Source organism: Lepidochelys kempii, chromosome 9 (assembly GCF_965140265.1).
Source record: "Lepidochelys kempii isolate rLepKem1 chromosome 9, rLepKem1.hap2, whole genome shotgun sequence".
Lineage (NCBI taxonomy): Eukaryota > Metazoa > Chordata > Testudines > Cheloniidae > Lepidochelys > Lepidochelys kempii.
The window spans coordinates 27,310,445-27,332,447 of NC_133264.1; the positions used below are offsets into that span (position 1 = coordinate 27,310,445).

General features: G+C 39.2%; 2 protein-coding genes across 14 annotated transcripts in view; one reads left to right on the plus strand and one right to left on the minus strand.

Annotated features, from left to right (window-relative positions):
* Nucleotides 1–22,003, minus strand: part of MED12L (mediator complex subunit 12L) — a 321,153-nt gene that overhangs the window by 126,729 nt on the left and 172,421 nt on the right. The gene's annotated exons all lie outside the window — the stretch shown is intronic.
* On the plus strand, nucleotides 3,089–4,848 carry P2RY13 (purinergic receptor P2Y13). The gene is made up of 2 exons (XM_073359683.1): nucleotides 3,089–3,169; nucleotides 3,756–4,848. Exon 2 carries the CDS (start codon nucleotides 3,771–3,773, stop codon nucleotides 4,782–4,784), a length of 1,014 nt encoding a protein of 337 aa, XP_073215784.1. The 5' UTR covers nucleotides 3,089–3,169; nucleotides 3,756–3,770; the 3' UTR covers nucleotides 4,785–4,848.

Genomic DNA, 22,003 nt, shown 5'->3' on the forward strand with positions numbered 1-22,003 from the left:
GAGGTGTCAAAGAGACACATGAGAGAGAGAGAGAGAGATTGATTTGAGACTGAGAATATAAGGACTGCTGTGTGGCAGTCCTGGTGAGTTAGACCTATGGAAGACCCCATCAGGAGTGTGGTTAGACTCCAGGTAAGATAGACATAGCGCACACACCTTCCGTTTCAAAATTTTTTCTTGTAAATTATGCATTGTTTCTATGGTTACGCAAATAACACTTTTGTTGTAAAAGGTAATCCGGTGGATAGAGTCCCAAAGGTAAGAGCAGCAAATACTGAACCCAGTCAGACTTGCAGGGTAAGAACATTGGTTACACAGGGTACTGCAGCCCAGGATTCAGTCTAAGGGTATGTCTACACTACGAAAATAGGTCGATATTATAGAAGTCGATTTTTAAAAATTGATTTTATACAGTCAATTGCATATGTCCACACTAAGTGCATTAAGTCGGCAGACTGCATCCTCACTACCGTGGCTAGCATCAACGTACGGAGCAGTGCACTGTGAGTACCTATCCCACAGTTCCCGCAGTCTCCGCCGCCCATTGGAATTCTGGGTTAAGCTCCCAATGCCTGATGGGGCAAAAACATTGTCGCAGGTGGCTTTGGGTACATGTTGTCAGTCTCCCCTCCCTCCGTGAAAGCAACGGCAGACAATAATTTCAGGCCTTTCTTGTGTGGGGACACCATACTGCTTTCAGCGGATGGTGCAGTAGGACTGCTAACTGTCATCATCCACCACTTCCGCTGCAACTCTGCTCTGCTGCTGCTGTCTCAATAGCGAATTTCTCCATGTTGTCTGTCATGGGCTCCCAGGTACGTGTATTCTTCCTCGGGAAATGTGCGCGGTGTTAACCGTCATCCTCCACCGCTTCCATTGCAACTCTGCTCTCCTGCCCTCATGAATCCACCTCGCAGGTCCTCTTGTTGTTCTCCTCTATAAATATCTATTCTCGTGGCATCCGTCATCAGCCATCGCTTCCGCTGCAACTCTGCTCTCCTGCAGACGCTATACCAAGGCAAGCATGGAGCCCACTCAGATCACCACGGCAGTTATGAGCATTGTAAACACCTCACGCGTTATCCTGCAGTATGTGCAGAACCAGAACCTGCAAAAGCAGGCGAGGAGGCGATGGCAGCGTGGTGACGAGAGTGAGGAGGGCATGGACACAGACTTCTCTCAAAGTATGGGCCCTGGAAATTTGGACATCCTGGTGGCAATGGGGCAGGCTCATGCTGTGGAACGCTGATTCTGGGCCCGAGAAACAAGCACAGACTGGTGGGACCGCATAGCATTGCAGGTCTGGGATGATTCTCAGTGGCTGTGAAACTTTCGCATGCGTAAGGGCACTTTCATGGAACTTTGTGACTTGCTTTCCCCTGCCCTGAAGCGCAAGAATACCAAGATGAGAGCAACCCTCACAGTTTGCAAGCGAGTGTGGAAGCTTGCAATGCCAGACAGTTACCGGTCAGTTGGGAATCAATCTGAGTGGGCAAATCTACTGTGGGGGCTACTGTGATGCAAGTAGCCAACACAATCAAAGATCTGCTGATATCAAGGGTAGCGACTCTGGGAAATGTGCAGGTCATAGTGGATGGCTCTGCTGCAATGGGATTCCCTAACTTCAGGATGATAAACAGTCCTGGCTGTCAGGGAGAACAGTTTCTCCACTTGCCTGTTGTGCGCTATCCTCCTTCTCCTCATCTTCCTCGTCCCCAAAATCCTCATCCTTGTTGCATGAGACTCCCCCCTTGCAGGTGTCCACGGACAAGGGTGGGGTAGCAGAAGCGGCATGTCTGGGGTTCTGACCCAGAGCAGCCATTTGCCTCTTTGGTTTTTTGGTAGGCTTGCCTGAGCTCCTTAATTTTCATGCGGCACTGCTGCGGGTCCCTGTTATAGCCTCTGTCCATCATGCCCTTGAAGATTTTTTCAAATATTTTGGCAATTCGTCTTTTGGAACGGAGTTCTGATAGCACAGATTCGTCTCCCGTTCGGTCCATGCTGGAGCTCTTTTGTGATTCTGGGACTGCATGGTCACCTCTGCTGATGAGCTCGCCATGCTGGCCAAACAGGAAATGAAATTCAAAAGTTCCCGGTGCTTTTCCTGTGTACCTGGCTAGTGCATCTGAGTTGAAAGTGCTGTCCAGAGCAGTCACAATGGAGCACTCTGGGATAGCTCCCGGAGGCCAATACCGTTAAATTGTATCCACACTACCCCAAATTAGACCTGGCGATGTCGACTTCAGTGCTAATCCCCTCATTGGGGGGGGGAGTACAGAAATTGATTTTAAGAGCCCCTTTAAGTCGACAAAAATGGCTTTGTCGTGTGGATGGGTGCAGGGTTAAATCGATCTAACGCTGCTAAATTAGACCTAAACTCGTAGGGTAGACCAGGGCTAAGAGTGAGAGAATCACAGGAGAGGTAAAGACATGAAGTCTGAAACCTGTGGGGGTGTACTAAGAGACAAGAGAGGGGTCAAAGGTGGAGCTAGTCTGGTATCCATGACAGCAGGCTTATAACCTAAACCTTGAGGGTTTACATTCCTTCCAAAACTCAAAACTTACTATCATATTTGGACATTGTTGTTATTTATATAAATGTCTATTCCTTTTTTGACTCCTGCTTAGGTCTCAGCATCCACGATATCACGTGGCAATAAGTTCCACAGTCTAACTGTGGGTTGTGTTTAAAAAAAAAAAATCTTTTTCTGAGTTTTGAATTTGTCACGTTCCAATTGTGTTGGCTGTTCCTTTGCTCTTGTGTTATGAAAGAGGCTGAATGATCTACTACTTTGTACCACTCCTTATTTTGTAGTTTCATCATAACAATCTTATTACCTTTTCTCTTAGATAAACAGTCCCAGTCTTTTCAATCTCATTTCACATTAGAGTTTTTTGGCCTTGGGTCCATTTCTAGTAAATAGTAAATATATTATTTTAAAATGAAAGCTAATGATTAATTTAGTAGACACCGAATGGGTTAACTAATTCAGTGCATGAAAATGAGGAAGGAAAATTTAAAAAAAGCCACCCCACAATTATGTTCCGCTGTGAAGACAAGTTTCACTATTCTTAATGTACCAGTGAAGGTAACAATCAGCATAGGAACAGCAACCAAGTATTCCTTCAACACAAAGGAGAATTTCTTTTTATCATAACCTTCATACAGGTACCTTCAATATCTATGTTCATAAAGATGTATTAAATATATAGACTATGCTAATGACTTATACTGTATGTCTTCTGCTCAGATTGTTTTAAAATTGTGTTGAGAAATGAAATATGGTTTGCATTAAGCAAGAAATGTTAAAAACCTGAATGCTACTAGTAACCCACAGAACAGTTATTCCCCTTAGAACACGTTGCTTTTAAGCCCTAACCGTGATATTTAAACTCAAACAGGTTTTCTTTTTTTTTTATGTTCCATGGGAAGATAAGCTGTCTTCCAGACACTTGGCTGTGATACCAAGCTATTATAGTATATTAATAGAGTCCTATATTAATGTACTATATGTTATTTCTAATATATTAGAAAATAATAATAAAGTAATACAGAAAATATCTTTTTCCTTAAGGTTTACACAGGAAAAAGACAGGTTTAACTTTTGTAGGAAATAGAACACAAATTTGGTCAACAGATGTTGTTAATGCAATGAATATTAAGAAATTTCTGAAAGTATTATGCACAGGTCAGTACCATGTCACATTTTAAATATTAAATTTCTCACTTTTTTAAAAATAACTTTCCTCCTCAGCTTCTGTTTTAAACAATGAACTGGAGTATCATCACCACCACCAATGGGACAACATCTTTCTCTGGACAATGCCACAGAGACACCAGAATTGCACATGTGGTATTCCCAATCCTCTACACTGTCATTTTCCTCATTGGAGTTATATTGAACAGTTTAGCTATTCGGGCTTTTTTCCAAATTCAAAGCACCTCTACTTTCATCGTCTACCTCAAAAACACACTGGTTTCTGATTTCATAATGACTCTTACGCTTCCTCTGAAAATTCTTACCGATTCAGGACTGGGACCCTGGCAACTTAGAGCTTTTGTTTGTCGCTTTTCAGCTGTGGTATTTTATGAATCCATGTATGTTAGCATAGTACTACTTGGACTTACTGCTTTTGACAGATTTCTCAAGATTGTGCGACCTTTTGGGAAGTTTTGGGTGCAAAATGTCACTGCTGCACAAATTCTTTCAGGTCTTGTTTGGCTTTTCTTCTTTGTCCTCTCCTTGCCAAATATGATTTTATCAAACAACAAATCAACACCCCTTTCTGTGAAGAAATGTGCTTCTCTGAAGAACCCCTTAGGACTGAAATGGCATGCAGCTGTCAATTACATATGTCAGTTTATCTTCTGGACTGTGCTAATTCTAATGCTTCTATTTTATGCAATCATTACCAAAAAGGTATACAAGTCTTATATAAAAACTCAAAAGAAACATTGCAAAAGCAAACAGAGGATTAATGGGAAAGTATTCATCATTGTAGCTGTCTTTTTCATATGTTTTGCTCCATTTCATTTTTGTAGAGTACCATACACACTAAGTCAAACTGGCAGTACAAGTGACTGCAATGTACAGAATCTACTATTCATTGCTAAAGAAAGTACTCTTTGGCTAGCTACTACAAATATTTGCATGGATCCTTTGATATACATAATCTTGTGCAGATCGTTTGTTGAAAAAGCATTCTGTGTCAAAATGAAAAAATTTAGAAGTACAATTCGGGAAAATCCAACTGTCCCCTTGGACACCGGAATATCTGTGTAGATTCTTGATTTGGTGTAACTTTATAGCTTTTTGTAATTTGCACTAAAATATTTGCAGAAAGGTTGAAGGATATTTTGTGTCAAGATGTTTTATTCTAGAACTGAAACTTAAAGGGTCGTTCTTCTCTGAAATGTGACTTAGTATAATGTTACATTATGCCATTTTTACAATCAAAAGGTACTCTGCTTAACAAATAAAATGCTGTTTCTTTAACTGCCAGACCCAAAAGCTCAGCTTGCAGTCCAAGAACTAAGCTGGGTTCTTTCCACCTGATGCAGTATCATCATGACCAACAAAAGTTCCGCCAGCCAAACCTTCCTCAATGACACCTGTGCAGCCACAATGTCTTCACGTTGTACCCCAAGTGATAACTGTTCAACTTCACTTCTGTCAATGGGGTTGCACAGGTGTTAGGACATAGTGAAAAATCACGTTGATGGCAACGCATTAGGTGGAACAGAATCCGGTTCACACTCTCGCACTGCTGTGTTGGCTCCACTGGGCTAACAGGAGTAGAAAGCACTAAAAGCTTTTTTGTTACTAAAACAAGTAGATAAGGACAATACACACAGTGATTGGAAATGGTGAATATGAAGATGGACTAAAAATACTTTGCCTAACTTGGATAACAAGAGGCACATGGCAGAGTATACAAATATTTAAATTCTATCTACTGCATATGAGAAACTAGTATAAAATTTACTGCCATCTAAAACAAACAGCAGATTTTTGCATATTGAATGTGGAGGCTCCTATTCAACATCAAGGTTTTGTTGCTCTTAGCAAATGGCACTGTTAGTTGTCGCTTACCATATATGGAATCACATGGCAGGGGAGAGGAAGAACTTCTTTGCTTGATACAGAAAATTATGATGTGTATGAGGCAAGTCATCCCCCGTCCCTCCCCTTCTGCACATTGCATCTCTCATTTTCTTGCCTCCTCCATCACCCACTTTTCCCTCCTCATCAGTGTAGTGATGACAAAAGGAGAAAACACTTGTGTTTGGGAGGCGGTCCTGGAGCAACAGGAATCAACTCAGGGACTATGAGGCACTGGAATCCTCTTCTCCCATAGGTCCACGCAGAGCCCTGGGTTGCAGTGTTTTAGGAAGACTAGGCTGAGAGCTGTTCAACACCCATGAGTGGGTAAGCCCGGAAATATGTCTCCTGTCCCCCACCGTGAACATCAATCACCTTGAATTCAAAAACACTGCACAGAGAGACTGGAATACATAATATCGGATAAGCCCTCTCCTCCCCTCCCACCCTGAACTGCCTGCCAGATTCCACTCGCGTAACTGCTGAGGCCATACTGGTCCCCTGATTCAAATACAAGATGGATTCAAAAGGGGCTGAGTCCAAGGAGTTGTCACATTCTTTCCAGTCTAAAGGCTGGCAACATTTGTTGTTTAAGCCACCAACAGTCTAATGACCATTGAGTTAAAGTCTTGAACTAACCAAACAGTATAAAATAATATTAAAACTTGCCAAGTTTCTGGAGTGTTTTTAGTTCCTTCTGACTGGCTAAACCCAACCTGTCCTCTGATACCATCTGTCATCCAGGACAACAAACCAAAAAATCCCCACAAAAAGTTAGTTTTGAAGTAAAATTTATTTATTTAATTAAATAATTTTTCAGGTGGGGGAGAATGAAAAATATTTGTTCAGCTCAACTTAAAATGGCATTTTCAAAACAAAATGTCAAAATGATTTGTTCTGAAAGTGTCAAAACAAAAGTGTTTTGACATTTCCAAAACAATTTTTTTCCGTGGTGTTTTTTTTGTTTTTTATGGCTGATACTATTTGTTGAATTCAGGTCAAGTTAAGCAAATAGTGTCATCGCTCCGAAAATACATTTCTGGGACAAAAAAATAGTTTTACCTGTTTCTAACCATCATGTCTTGAGTTGGCAGGTGAAAATTTTGTAGGGTTACACTGAGAGGTCAGAATGCATCAGAATTCAAACCCCTCACCCCGAAGGTGTTTTCTATTTTAATCCATCACCCCTTGTAGAGGATCTTCTTAGCCCTTTTTTAATGGCTGTACAGTATGTGGTTATCTATTTTATATTTGTGGGTTGTGATGTTGTGAAGCAACCTGGCAGAGGGAGTGGAGTGAGCTACTTATTAATAACATTGTTCTCCCATTCATTAGGATAACTATAATTAATCCTTTCTTTTTTTCCTTCAGTCATTATTTTCCTCTAAAAGCATCAGACACTTTCTTTGGTTCCCTTCCACTTTTCTCCATGGGTTATTTTCAGAACTTCTGATATCCAAGGTAACCTTTTTCAGCAACACTGGTAGCTATTTGGACTTTTTTCTTTTTTTTTTTTCCCCTTCCCCAAAGCAGTTCTAGACTGCTATACCTTAACTATAGTAGCATTTAGGATTCCTCACCACACTGCTGGATTTAAATATTATTTTGTATTTTAATACTTGTTACTTATTCACTAGATATGCTAGTTCCACAAAATGCACCTTCCTGAACTATAATAGCTTTGTACAGTTGAGGCCTGTGAACACATTCTTTCAAGTAGTTCTTAATTTTAAACTTCTCTATTATCAATGCTTTAAATCAGTTCTTTCCTCTCAGTAAAAATTGGTGTTGAGCGTTCAATTGTTTCTCCAATCCTTAGCAGAATTATTTTGATTGCTTTGGCAAAAATGAACATATGACCATAGTTATTTATTTCAGTAGTGCCTGGAAGTTAAAACACTTTTCACAGCTCTATCACTTATTTAAAGAAAAGTGGTAGGAAAGAGGCAGAAGATGGAATACACATTGCTGATCCCACTCACACATCATAACCATTTCCACCATGGCTAATGCTAAATTAAAAAAAAATGAATAAGCAATTCATAGTAAATTAGAGTTAGGCCCAAACCACAACATTGTATCTAAAAACCTACTGCCCTCTACCCCCAATTCCTGTATTTTGGGGAACTTTGGAACGGATTCAGAACCAAACTTTGCAACTCAGACATCTCTTTGTAATGGGCTGTACCAGAACTCTGAATGTAAACAATTCTGTGACTTTCAGGAAGTTCAGATATGGATCCATTTCTCAGTCTAAACTATAATTCAAGCTTATCTTTAGTGTAAGCAGATAATGGGAGAGAGTCATGTCGTTCATTGTACAATATCTCTGTGATAAAGCTTGATGCAAATTTCTAACAGAAACTGAAGGAGAAGGAAACTTTTGATTTTGTCTTTTATCTGCTGTTTATGAAACACTGCAGTTATTTAATAGCACATGTACTGCACAGCACAAGTAGCAAGAAGATTGCAACTAATGGTGGGTGTAACCACAATATAAACTGAGTCGTTCCTTAAAACAGGGGTGTGCCAAAGGTTTTTACAGAAGTCTGAATCAGCTTTTTTTAGCTGCCTTCATCTTAAGACACTGACAGAGAGGCAGAAATACAAACATTTATAGTATAGAAGGGCAGACTTGTTGCAAAAATAAGAGACCCAATTTTTGCTCACTTTAGAAGGAAGCATCTATTAGGTTTTGAAATGTTTCACATGTTTTTGCAATTCAGGTTTCTATCTGGAGAACAGGAAACAAACTATCAAAATACCATGAGAAAAGCTGGCCTTACAGCATTTTGGAAATATAAAAAAGCATGTTCTCCTGAGATTTCCAGCCCAATTTTACAACTCATGAAGTACAGATAGACTGGAAAACCTTTTTGATTTGCCTAACTCTAGTTTATAATGGAAATCTAATACCCCATAGCTTGAAAGAAAATTAAAACCCATAGCTTCTTTACCGGAAGTCACGTAACCTTGTCTCAACCAACTTGGCATACATTGATAAACCAAAGAGGTAACAGTGCATTTATTAAAATAAGGAATGGACAAACTATCAGAGATAAACTTCCCCCTAAACCAAAGTTTCCTGAAACTCACTAACTCTCTCTCCTCCCATACACACACAGAAAGTTCAAGAAAGCTTTTCCATTTTCACAGCTTGCCTCCATCCTTTTTGCTTCTGTTTGAAGCTGCAAGCAGAAATACTTCAATATCACAAAAGAAGACACTCATGAGAGATGTCAGTCTTTACCACAGCCAGAAAGTACCAAAAACCTCACCACAAAGGCTGTTCTTTTTCAGCTCTTTTTGCACAATGAATGGCTTTGCATAGTTCAGATAGAACAAACAAACATTTCACACTTCTGGTGGCTTTTCCAAACCTGACCCTTTTCACAAATGTGATTTAACAGGGCTGGCTGGAGCATCTCAGACACCACAACTGATATTACAGAAATACCCTGGTGTTTCCTTATACAGCAACCACACAGGAAGAAAAAAATAACATGTAAAGAATTTCACTCTAGGTTCCTTTGTTTTGATGCATAATTACTGAAGAAGAGCTTTTCCTTTAATTTGGGCATCAAATTTCTCTCTTATGTGCTACACTATGGTGAGGAAAGGAACAAAACACACTACATAGTGACCAGCTGACCAATTTAAACCTCATTCTTGTCTGAACTGGAACATTTTTTTGTGGTTTGAATTGGTTCTGAGAAATAAACCTGATTCCAGGCCCCTATTCTCTCACCACTCTCTTCCTCTTCACTTTTACAACACTGCAAATAGACCCTGAGCACTATTCCTTTATGTAGTACTTGCAGTCTGGTATTTCTGTGTCATTTCCCCATGACAGCCACTTGAGTTTATTTTGCCAACTTTCAATCTATTCACAAGTCATTTTGTTTTTCTAACAGAAGCATTTTTCAGAGGGCCATGCAGCCGGATTCTGCAGAAACCCACGTGCTAAATAGTCTTATTTTGATAAGCCCTAATACAGTCCTTGTCTCTGTTTCTCAGTGCCTTGTTAAAATATATATATATATATATATATATATATATATATATATATATATATATATATATATATATATATGAGAGCTGGTCTTCACATGGTATGTCCGCTTTTCAGATCACCAGATCTCACATTTTATCAGCTCCAGGAATAACTCAATCAGGCATCAAGAGTTCACAAAATGCCTCACAAACACAAATTCTAGACCCCATATAAACACCTAATTTTTAAGAAACGGTAGTGCAAACCCTTCGAACAAGGCAACAATATCTCTCTCACTACAGAGCAATATTCTCAATTCATCAGAGATGCAGAAATAAAAGGTTGTGTTGTAGACGGTAGTTGGGAATCCAAGGAAGATATGCAAGATGTTTAACATACACGGTACTCAAGCTTAGAGGTCCTATGTGAAATCAATCCTAAGGCAGATATTGGCAGAATCCTAATATTATAGGAGTTAAGCCAAATGAGTCAAAAATACAAGCTGTATGGTTCTTCAGAAATGAGGAAACAAACAAGAGGCATAGTTCCAACTAGTGATCCATTAACGCTGAGGTGAAAAAACTACGGGGCTGAAGATGGAGGGAAGACACATAAGAGATACTTTGCATATATTGGTTCTTATTGAAATCCTCTCTTTATTTGCCCCTTTAGTAGGGTGGGGATCAAGACAAAGGTAAAAGTACATGACTTGAGTAAAGCAGTAAGAAAAAATATCATATATCATAAGCCAAACCCTACAAATGTCCATTAGAGGAGCCTGAACAGGCATTAACAGAAAATGTGTGCATTTCCAATTAAAGGAAGGTGATTAGTGAACAGTGCCATATGAACTCTGAGCACCTCCTCTGATGTGGTTATGTCATTGTTCTCCTAATGCACACTCAGTTAAGTCGACATCATCTCATGAAATGGCACCACTTTCCATAGGTACACACAGAGGTAGGCACGTTTTCATGTTCCAACAGAAGAATTTGCTACTTGCAGTCAAAACTCAGGTTTCAGAATTACATTAGAACACACATCAGCTTTGGCCTCTGCAGCTGAAACACACAGAACTGAGAAGTTTTGCTGAACACCACTTTAGAAATCGTGAGAAACCATGCCCATCTGATGAAGTGAGCTGTAGCTCACGAAAGCTCATGCTCAAATAAATTGGTTAGTCTCTAAGGTGCCACAAGTACTCCTTTTCTTCATGCCCATATTGTAAGCTTGGTTCATTCCACCAATTTTCTGTTAAAAACACCATAAATACATCACACAGGTATTATCCAGGTGGTAAATGTGTATTAAAAATAAACCTAACATTTGTATTTTCAAACATGACAATAAAAAGATGTCGTATGAAGCAACAACATAATAACTGTTCTAAAAAAAGTTGTTCAAGATTTATGAAATATAAGAATTATTCTATAATCACTAGAATAATATATAGACACAAGCACATTGAATCTTTAAATAATCTGAATAATAAAGATATAGGGTTGGTTTTCAGCTGCTCTCTTCATCAAAGTTTTACATTTCTTTCACATCACTTTCATGACTAACCCCATGGTATTCCCTTTAGACACTGACTAGCCTCGACAAGCTTCAGCTTGAGAACTGGCGCACACAATTGGATTAAAAAAGCATGTAGGATCTTATTTTTAACCTTTTCATACTCTTATCCCTTTTAGTCTATGTAGTTATTTATACCATGACCACCACAGCTGTAATTAATCACGATTAAAAAAATCCATCTATTGTATTTTGGGGTACCAATAACTAAACCCTTGGACCTTTCTAACAAGTATTAAAACAATGTCAAATAAATGTAGCTTAATTTTTCATTTAATTGTGTGCGTATGTATGCATATCTGCATGCGCATGCGCGTCTGTCCGTCCCACATTTTATAGGCAAGTTATGCCCTAAAGGAAGAATTGATATGGGCCTGAGTGCATTATAAAAAAACTTCACAAATTTGTACTAATGAGGATAACCCATTAGTAAGGCTTGCAGACTAGTGAGTGTCTACAACAATGCCAGCAAGGACCTTCTACCCTGCATGGACTTGGGGAAAGCACTACAAAACCTACCGGGAATTATCTTAGCACTTGATAACACTTCAGAACAAAACTACTGCAACCGCAGTTGGTTACAGTAGCTGAAGCGTTGGTGATCAAAGTGTAACTAGCCAGCTGAAATGAATAACTTGGTTACTGGGATGAGCTTGCAAGTTCTGATAAAAGAACAAAAGGTAATATACAGAAGTGTATGTTTCCACTGGCTCACTTTGTATGACTTCCATTCCCTTCAGCAACAGATAACACCACGAAATTCCTGAAATTGGGAAGCACATGTTATTTCTGTGGGGAAATGGAGAAGCAGGTGGCATTACCTACCTGTGACCAGAACCGGAAAAAAGCACAAATGCATGGATGGATGGCATTCACAACTCAGACTCTGGTGTGGGCTTTTCTTTTTTTTTATTTTAAACAGGCAGCAGGGTAGAACAGTTCACCAGTACAGGGATAGAGGCTCCCCATTAAGCAGATGGTTAGACCCATCTGGTATTAGCACTGTGTTTCCAAGCAGGAGGTCTGTTTAAGACATTAAAGTGAGAAAGAGGAGGACTGCCTCCTATCTCTTGCATGGCTGGGTAGGAATAAGTTCACTATCACAGACTTTTGAGGAAGAGAAGGACAATATATATGTACAAGACAGAGGAAAACCCATAGGTGCTCTGATATGCTCCAGAAGCAGTTTTGGCCTAGTGGTCATTGCAGGGAAGTTCTAATAAAGGCCAGAGTTTTTTCAGAGACCTGGCAGAGCCCTGCAGAGACTGGAGAAATGGTGAATTAACCACCTTCTTCTTCTCCTGGTTTAAAATAAAGTTACCTTTCCCCAACTTTCTCAATAAACAGCAGCCGTTAACCTCACTCTTTATTTAAACAAAGACATATACAAATCTGCCTTTCTACATACCTGGAACCCTTAACTGTAGAGATGCAAGAGGCACAAGTGAAACTCAGATCCTCAAAAGAATACTCTTGTAGTAATCAGTATGAAGTGAATGGAAAATTTAGTTTTCTTAGTTAAAATCTGTACGTTAACATTTTCATTCTATACATCATTTAGAACAGAAGATCTGATCAAAGGACATTAAAAAATATCTAAATATAGACAGCTTAAAAAAAATTAACAGGTAACATTATGGTCATGACCAACAGAAGATAGATTGACATATGTCCAGCACAAAATTTTTAAGCATCACATTAAATTAATATTTTCTCTACTAACAAAGTAGCATTAACTGAAACACATAGGCATCATTACATAGTTACTGTAAAACATGCTTTCAGACTCTTCACTTGAATGTTTCTGGATTTAAGACTCTAACCCACTGCTCCAGGTGAATCACTGTCTGCTTCTTTAGCTAGTATTACTCCAGACTCAGGAAGTTTGCAGATCTTACCTCCACACTGGCATGTGAGTCACTCCCAGTAATGAGAAAGGCAGCTGCTTCAGTTGTTCCTGACGGGGAATTTTGACTCTCTGATCAGGTGTCACAAAAAGCAATCAGAAGGTGGCAGAATCACATTAAGTGAAAAAAGCTTAACATCCAGAAATAATTTCTATTACTACTTTTTTGGAAGATATACTTTTATTCCTGGTTTAAGTTTCAAGATGCATTTTTGAGGAGCCTAATGCATTCTCAAGACACAGCAAAGAGAAACAGAGTGCAATAATGATGACAGGTAAGTGATTTTTTAGTGCTGTCAAAAGGGTCAGATAAGGTGTTCATTACGTGTTTAAAAATATAAATACCACCTTGTTTTTAACCATTCTAAAGTAAGTAGAAAATGGGCGTGAAAATGTCACTGGTTAAAAGTGCTTAGAATCATAAATTAGACATCACATTAATGTAAAGCACTGAAGTTGTGCCCAGTAATGACATTTTACTAATCTTCAATTCATTCAAAATGTTATGAAAACACATTGTATTTTCTATACCCAAAAGTTAAAAAGATTAATATTTTTTCTATTTGTTTCCCTTACAATATTTATGTAAGGGCAGGAGCTCAAAGTCTCACTGAAGTGCTGTTTCTTAAAGGCAGAGTAGCTGATATTGAAAATAAACGCCATAAATTTCCAAATTAGTTAGAAAAGGTTTATGTTCAACTCTTTTTGCCTCTTTCAAAAAGGGAAAAATATATTTGACTTCTGTTAATTATACTATAAAGAATAAGGGTTCCCTTCCTTCATAAGCTTCTGAAATCATGTTAAAACTTGTTAGGTTTAAGAGTCACTTGGAAGAACCACATAGCTATTAAACAACTTAGCAACTGTATGAGCTGTACTTCTGATAAGTCTCTAAGTTCAGGAGGCAAAACATATTTATCAAACTATGACACTTCCAAAAAAACCTAGATCGCTTAATGATTATTCTACACTTGAATGATTATTCTCAGATACCAAGGACTCAAAAGTAACAGTGAGACTATAATTTCTATATTGTTAAAAATGAATGTGTGTTGTGTACTGTGTCAAATGTACTATAGTAGTCTATAACTTCTTCCTGCTTTACATGTTTCCTTTTGTTAGGAAAAGGGGTTTTGTTTTGTTTTTAAATCAAGTGGTATTTAGAGGTTTTGCAGCTTGCTTTAAAACAATGTCTACTTGGACTCTTACTACAAATGGTCATCAAACAACATATATAGTCAATGTTCACAAGAAATTGTATCAGTCTGATCATATGGAAACCCAGGCCTCTCTGAAATTAGGATTGAAATGAAGTGTTTCCTGGCATCTTTTTACCCTTTCAGTGAAAAATCAGTCACCTCACAAAAGCCTTTAATTCATTTTTTTTATTTACTTGTAAATTAGCTTTCCTACCACTCCTCTCATTTCTAACTCTGATGCCAGGGATACTGCCCTATGTGGTTTAGGAGAAGACGAGACTGATCTGTTTGAGAGGGGATACTTGTCCCATGTGGATTTGAGGACGTGGCTTGGGTCCTATAAGGAGTAAGAAGGGATAAAAGACTAAAGGAATCTGCAAGTGGAGGAGATGAGATGGCGGGAGGCAGGACAGAGGTTGGACTGTGTGAATGGGTTTTAGAAACAGAAGGCAACTTTTTGTCGTAGAGGTGTGGTAAAAAACAAATTGATGGATTGTCACAGGTGTTGCACTTCCTGCACCTCCCATGGCCTTTTTTGTCTCCCTTCCTTCTCCTCCTCTTTTTCCAGTTTCCTTTCACATTACAACTTTGCAATATCATTCCTAGTCCCCCACTCCCTAACTGCAACCATTCGTGCACTAGCACGCAATCAAGTCTGAGCTGTTCCAAGCACCAGAGGTCCTCAGGCACTTTGGATTTTGGAACAGCCTAGACTGCATTGCTACTACATGAGCAACTGAATTGAAAAGTCATTCAGAAGACGATGCAACACTGAGCCCTGCATTCCTTTAAACTGCACAGGGAGCCAAGACCAGCAGAAGGCATCAGAATGGGGGAGCAGGCATGTCAGATGTGTTTAATCTGAGATTTTATTTTGTTCTAAATATAAGCATCTAGTGTCTTGCATACAAGCATCTGGTCATATTACCTGCAGAGAAGGGCAAGTGGACTCTATAGCTCCCCAAAAAATGTCTTAGTAAAACTACCTGATTAACTGGAATGGAGGCATTTCCTTCCTTTCATTGGACATCCCAAGGTCTTTTAATCTCTTTTTGTGAAGAGAGATCCATGTTTAGTAATTTCTACATCTAAATTTATTTGGCTGACCAAAATAAACAGTAGGTGAAATCAGCCAGGAGAGCAGTAATGGAGACTTTGTAGTGTCAAATTTATGGTCTAACAATGTGTGCTATGTTAATTTAATATTGTAAAATATTTTATATTGAAGAAGTGTTGCTAATGATGTTTCCATACCACTACAAAGAAAGGACGTGAAGTGCCTCTCTAGAGTCCTCCATGTCATCTTCAAACACCTTGTTTCCTCAGAATGCAACTGGGTTAAATGGAATAGAAGTCCAAGTGCTGATAGTGAAGACAGAGACTCCTATATTTTAGTTGTCAAGAGCTCTCCATCATAAAATATTCTTGCAACCTTTTCTTAAGATACTCTAGCCCTCCTCCCCACTCCCCACAACAAGCCTTTGAAATACAACAACGGCAAACCTTTTGAGTTCCAGAAGTATATTTTCTTTGTCCCGTGAAATTCCATTCAGATTTGGTTGCAATATAAACTATTTCAAATCTCCAGAATTTGCTTTTCCCTTTTTACGTAAAATCTTAGGAAAAACAGTATACAAAAAACTATTTCAAAGTAAATTTAAGTTGTAAAGTCAAGCACTTGAAAGTTAGGAAATGTCAGTATTAAGGTTGCCATGAATTGTCAACTCATCCCCCTTGTACATATGAATTATAATATAATTTTTAATTACATGATCATATACTATTTTTTCCACAGGATCCCTGCAAATTCAGTGCACAGGATGGATGCACAAGGAGCCAAAATTATGGTTGCCCGTGCAACCATAAATCTAGTATTTCCTAACATTCAAGTGCTCAGTTCTCCAACCTAAATAATGATTTAAGCTATTTTATACATTATTATTATTATTTTAGAATAACTTTGGAAGATAATCACTTAAATGCAATACAGATTATGTGTCTTTTAAAGAAGTATCTGCCTGATGAGAGCGAGGTTGCTTGATAGGAGATTGCTCCTGGCTAAGGAGCAGCATGGAGGAGGACGTGAAGAGAGTGGTTAAGAGAAAGGCTTGGTCAAAGTGAAGAGGATGAAATGATCATACAGAGATTTATGCAAAGTGAAGGTGTAAAGAGCCTTGCCAGGAAGAACTAGAAATTTGTACTTGATGCAGAGGGCAAGGGGAAGCTAATAAAAGGAATTCAAATGGCCAAATTACATGGTCCAAGCAGCAAAAGCGGTAGCTTATTCTTTCAGTCATGTTTAGGATAGATCAAAGGCAGCAAGGTTTGAGGAGGAGGAGGAAGATGTCCAAGGCCATGGTCAAGAATTTTAGCAGACGAGATGGAGAGGAAAGGGTGGATTTAAAACTTGTTTGATTTGGCAACAGACTAGATATGGTGAGAGAAGACAAGAGAGAGGAACAAAGAAGATCAAGCCTGGGTAATGGGGAGGATAATGAAATACCAACAGTGATGAAGAAGAAAGGGAGAGAGGAAAGGATTGGGGTAGGAAGGGGATGGCAAAAGGAGTTCAACTTTAGCCATTAAGTTGGTGGCAGAACACCCAAAAGCCGCCAGAAAGAAAAGCAGGTGTAAAACTGAATGAAGTAAGAGGTCAGAGGTGATGAAGTTTACTTGGGAATCATCTGCATAAAGGTGGTTGTTGAAGCCATGAGAAAAGCTGGGGTTACCCAAACATAGGGATGAAAGGAGGGGTTCCAAGACAACAAAACTGAATGTGTTACTAATGTGATGGAGCCTGGGATAAAACCCTAAGACAGACAGACACACTGTCAAAAAGGGTCTTTTTCCTTCCCCCTTTGAATATACATCAAAACTATGGTGAAGGCGTTAAATGAGAGAGAGAGAGGTTAATGATGAAGGAGAAGAAAAGGATGAGAGAGGAAGCAAGGCAGGAGGAGGATTCAAGGAGACAAGTTAATCAGTAAGAAATGAATGGTGAAAGAGAGTTCTAAGAGCCAGAGGCCAAGATTTTGCTGAGGAAAACAAAAGACTGATAGATCACATTTGTTGAGAAGGTCAAGTATATTAAAGTATGAAAGTTGCATCCTTTATGACAGAGATTCTCAACATGGGTTCTAAGAAGGCCACTTTGTGAGGCTGCAGCAGCGCCTCCAGATATCTGTAGAAGGGACTACAGACAGGAAGAGGGGAGAGGGTATTACCCAGCTTTTCTTCTCTGTGCTCAGGCCACCACAGGAATGAAAGCATATCCATGACCTAATAAGAGGCTGACCGATTCAGGAAGAATGGGCCATCACAAAGTCTGCCGCCATTCAACGGCACTCCTCTGTCCTTCACAGGAAAAAACATCTGTCAATTACATAATGGAAAAGCAGGCCATGCCTGTGGGTGGCCCTCTTGAATCCATTTCTTATAGCAAACGAAGCCTAAGAGAGATGTGTTTAGCATTGCATCTCTTGTAGTTTTGCCCTTTTTTGTATATATCATCCTCAGCTTGACCATGAAATATGGATATGTTATCACCAGCATAACAAAGCACTGAAAATATTTCATCAACATCACTGTCAAGCTGTTACGCATATTCCAGGAGAAGGATAAAATCACCAAAAAGTATTCAATCAGTGGTTATAAAAACACAGCTTTGTTGGACTACATACAGCTACAGCACAGAATATAATGTGCTCCTGAAAGAAAATGTTTAGTCAACTTCTAATGAGCAATAGATCAAGAGGAAAGAGAAAGAGAAGAAAAAGATATCCTGAAAAAACTCATTAATTGAGCCCTAGCAGAAATCAGTAGGTAAGAAACTACAGCAGCAAACAAATCAATATGGAAAGTCAAAGTTAACATCTGAATTAGAACATTTTGAAATATATTAGTCAATAATGAGAGAAGAGAGCAGAAAGAGGAGTTGAGGAAAGAGGACTTGAAAACACATGTAACTAGCAAACATTACTCCATTCCCCCAACTGACCTGCAGAAAGGCCTATAAATCAAGAAGTGGTGCCTTCAGTCACCGAGGGGTTCATATAAGCTCTTACTAAATCACTGATATTACACAAAGAAAAAACTGAAATTTCATAGGAGTAAATTTGAGGTTTGAAAGAAACTACGGCTTAGTGACGGCAAAGCTGTTATGAACATAGCTTTAAAATAAAATTGGTTCCACTAAACATAAAATTTAATCTGGGAAAATAGTCATACACCCTGAGGACATATACCTTTGTACATGCATGTTGCTGGATATACCTCCAGGCACGCTGAACTCAGTACTAGGTTGAAAGAAAAAAAAATCATTCATGTAAAATATCACAATTCTTTTGTCTGCCTATGCAAAACACTATACTATGCAAGTTCTGGCAGTATTAACAGTAAAGATGAGAATTTGAGGTACAGTATTTTATGCAAGCTTTGTGAAGCTGGCATGCAGATTTTATACTTAGAAACACTGGACTTATTTTACAATTCTACATAGAACTTACCTAAAACATTCTCTGCACCTGGTTCCAGCACTGCTTCCTTCAAATCAGTACACTCAAAATAAAAAAGCTACTAAGTAATAAAAATATACCTTCCAAAAGCCTCTATCCTCATGTCACTTTCAGGGACATAGGTGTCTTGATTCTAAACTCTTTTTTGCCTCCTACAACTTTCTGGTCTATAACAGTACCTATTGCCAGCTCTGAAATTAAACTTGCATACAGTATTATCTTTTTCTTGCTCTGCAGTAAGTCTTATTCATGCCGTTGTCCACAATGGGCTTGAGCAGTGTTATGTAGAAAGAGCCAAATTTTACTCAGTTATGAGTGTAAATCTAGAGTCAACGAAGTTACTCTGAATTTAAACCAGCCTAGATGAGCGCATAATTTGACACTAAGAGCAGGTCTAACAAGAACAGTTTGTCAGCATAGCTTTGTCGGTGAGATTTTTTGTTGACATAGCTAAGCCAGTAAAAGCCACAGTGTCAATGCAATTATATTGGTATAAGAGTGTTCACTTCTAATAGCTTATTTCACTCGGTGGACCTGGAATAAGTTAAACCAGCAAAAGTACAGTTTTGCCAGTATAAGGTATGTCCACAGTAGAAGCACTTTGCCAGGATGAGCTATCCTGCTAAACCCAGGGTTGAGAGTTCAATCCTTGAGGGGACCATTTATGGATCTGGGGCAAAAATTGGGGATTGGTCCTGCTTTGAGCAGGGGGTTGGAATAGATGACCTCCTGAGGTCCCTTCCAACCCTGATATTCTATGATTCTATTATATTAATCCAGTCTATGTATGTTGTGATACTGCACTCATCACTGTAGTATCTGAGTGCCTTACAATAGTGCATTAAGAAATGCTGAACATCTCATGCATTTGTTCTCTCATTCCATCCCCAAAAGAAGAAACACACACAGTGGAACGCCTTGGTTTGGTAGGGTATTTTGTGGGGAGAGTTCATTTTTTGTTAAATATACATGTTGCTATGTATTTATGTTAGAGAAGGCAGGTCAAAGAAATGAATCTTGCAGTTGGAGTGAAAGGTGTGGTTTATGATGGTCCTTAGTTCTTGTGGAATAAGGTCCCTGAATCTTGGACCAGCCCCTGGGAAAGCTCTGTCTCCCACACATACGAGCTTTACCCTTATTGGTGAGTTCCATTGTGCCAGAGGAGCATAGTTGTTGATCAAGATCTTCATTCTAAAGCTTTAGACTGTCTTCTAGGTATCCCGGACCGAAGCCACAGAATGCCTCTTTATGGCACAGAACCCTGGTATAGCTGTATGGTCAAAGCACTCCTACTGTAGCCCTGGCTTAGGCCTGTTAGATAGTAGGTGCTTAATAATAGTAAAGTAGGCACTTTAGGCCCAAACTCTTCACTGCATGCAGTCTCTATAGGCCCCAGTAGAGCTGAGGGCCATAAGACATCCAGTTACAACTCCTTCATTCTCAGGCTGAGTCTAAACCAGCCATGCTATGGGCTACAAGTGTCTGGAGAGGTTGCTTTAATCTAGGAAAGCTGGTATCAGTCCTCAAGGGGCTGTCCATCAGCTGAGAATAACTGGAGAGCAATAGCACCCTATCAATGGCCCTTCATACCCCATAGAATGCCCCGTACAACAGGCTGGGAAAGAGATGTGTAAAGGCTGGCTACATTGACTCTATGCCAGGTGAGAATACTAGCATACCAGGGAGGATTCTTAGCTGGAAGGATGCTGCAAATTTCCAGGCAATCTGTAGTGCAAAAGGATAAGAGAATCTGACCCAGGATCTATTTATTTCCTTTATTATCTCTCTGAACTGCAGTTTCATTAAAATGTAACGGCAGTCTCCTTAGTTATACCGAGAAATAGGAACTGTTTTCCCATCGCAGAAAACTTCTTGTGCATTTCTGTGCTCAGTACAAAATATCCTGTTTGGTCTCCTAGTCCCTCCTTGGATTTCCCCTCAACCCTCACCTCATCTCTTCTTAAGCTCCTCCAACACCACACTATCACTCAACCAAAGAGCCGTAGAACTTCCTCACAAACTGGCCTCATCATAGAACAGCTTTCCTGACTCTCTTCAACCCCATTTCAATAGCCATCTCTTCTCACTGGCTCTGCGTTTCTAACACTAGGAAATATTGAGTGATGATTTAATGGCTCAGGGCAGAGATAACTAACACCTCCTATGGAAGTCTCAGCAAAAGCACCAAGTATTGTACAGACAGGTACATTGAACTGTTCTCCAGGTCTGAGTTGAGGCACAAAGCTGTGGTATCCGAAGCTCACAGTGTAGCTTGTCCAGGCTGCATTGTTTCCTAGATAAAAAGACTTTCATCTTTGGGACTGTCCATCTAGCATCTTTCTCAATCACAAACTTCACTTTTATAAACAAAGCCCTCCACAAATCCTTCCCCATGAGTCTCTTAGTTTCCCAGGTGCAAACATTTGCCCTGAAACATAGGCATTCAACTTTTCTTGACCTCTTAACAAATGATAGCTACAAACATTACCTGGTAACATGTCATACAATGTGTATGCTATACTTAACTTGTATTTGAATGGAGTAATTGATTTTTTTACTGTAATTTCTACAGCTCTCAAAAGTGTGCTTATTTTATTTTATTATTTTTAGTGTGCTAAAAGTGTACAGCTCTTAACAATAAAAATACAAAGGCATGGTCTCTGATCATCCATTTTGGACATTACACAGCTAGTAAAAGTAACGAACAGTAGCAATTAGGGGTGAGGAAGTGCAAGGATTACAGAAATAAGGTTGTATGGTTACTCAGTTATGTTGCATGAACATCCCAAGAGTCCCATTAAAGATTGTTTATTTGTTCCCCTAAAATGACAAATTAAGATTTCTTACAGACAACATGGAACAAGTGTATTAGGAAGGACCTGAGAAGCGGAGGGGTGGGTAGACTGGCCTGATTCATGGATTGGATAGGCCATTCCAAGCACAAGGGGCAGCATAAAGAAAGGCACAGGGATGGGACGGGAAGAAGGAAACAAAGGAAGCATTGGGGCTTACTCCAGTGGTGGAGTGGGACAAGGGTGCTTGTAAAAGTAATGTGCACAAAAATACTGTATTACATTGCAACCTAAACTGTATTCTTTTAAAATTAGCTTGTAAAGAATTGGTTCTGTTAGGTATCAAAATGAACACGCATACAGCCAACCAATGATAAATTTAATATTCTCTTTTAAACACTTAATTCAACTATTAGCCAA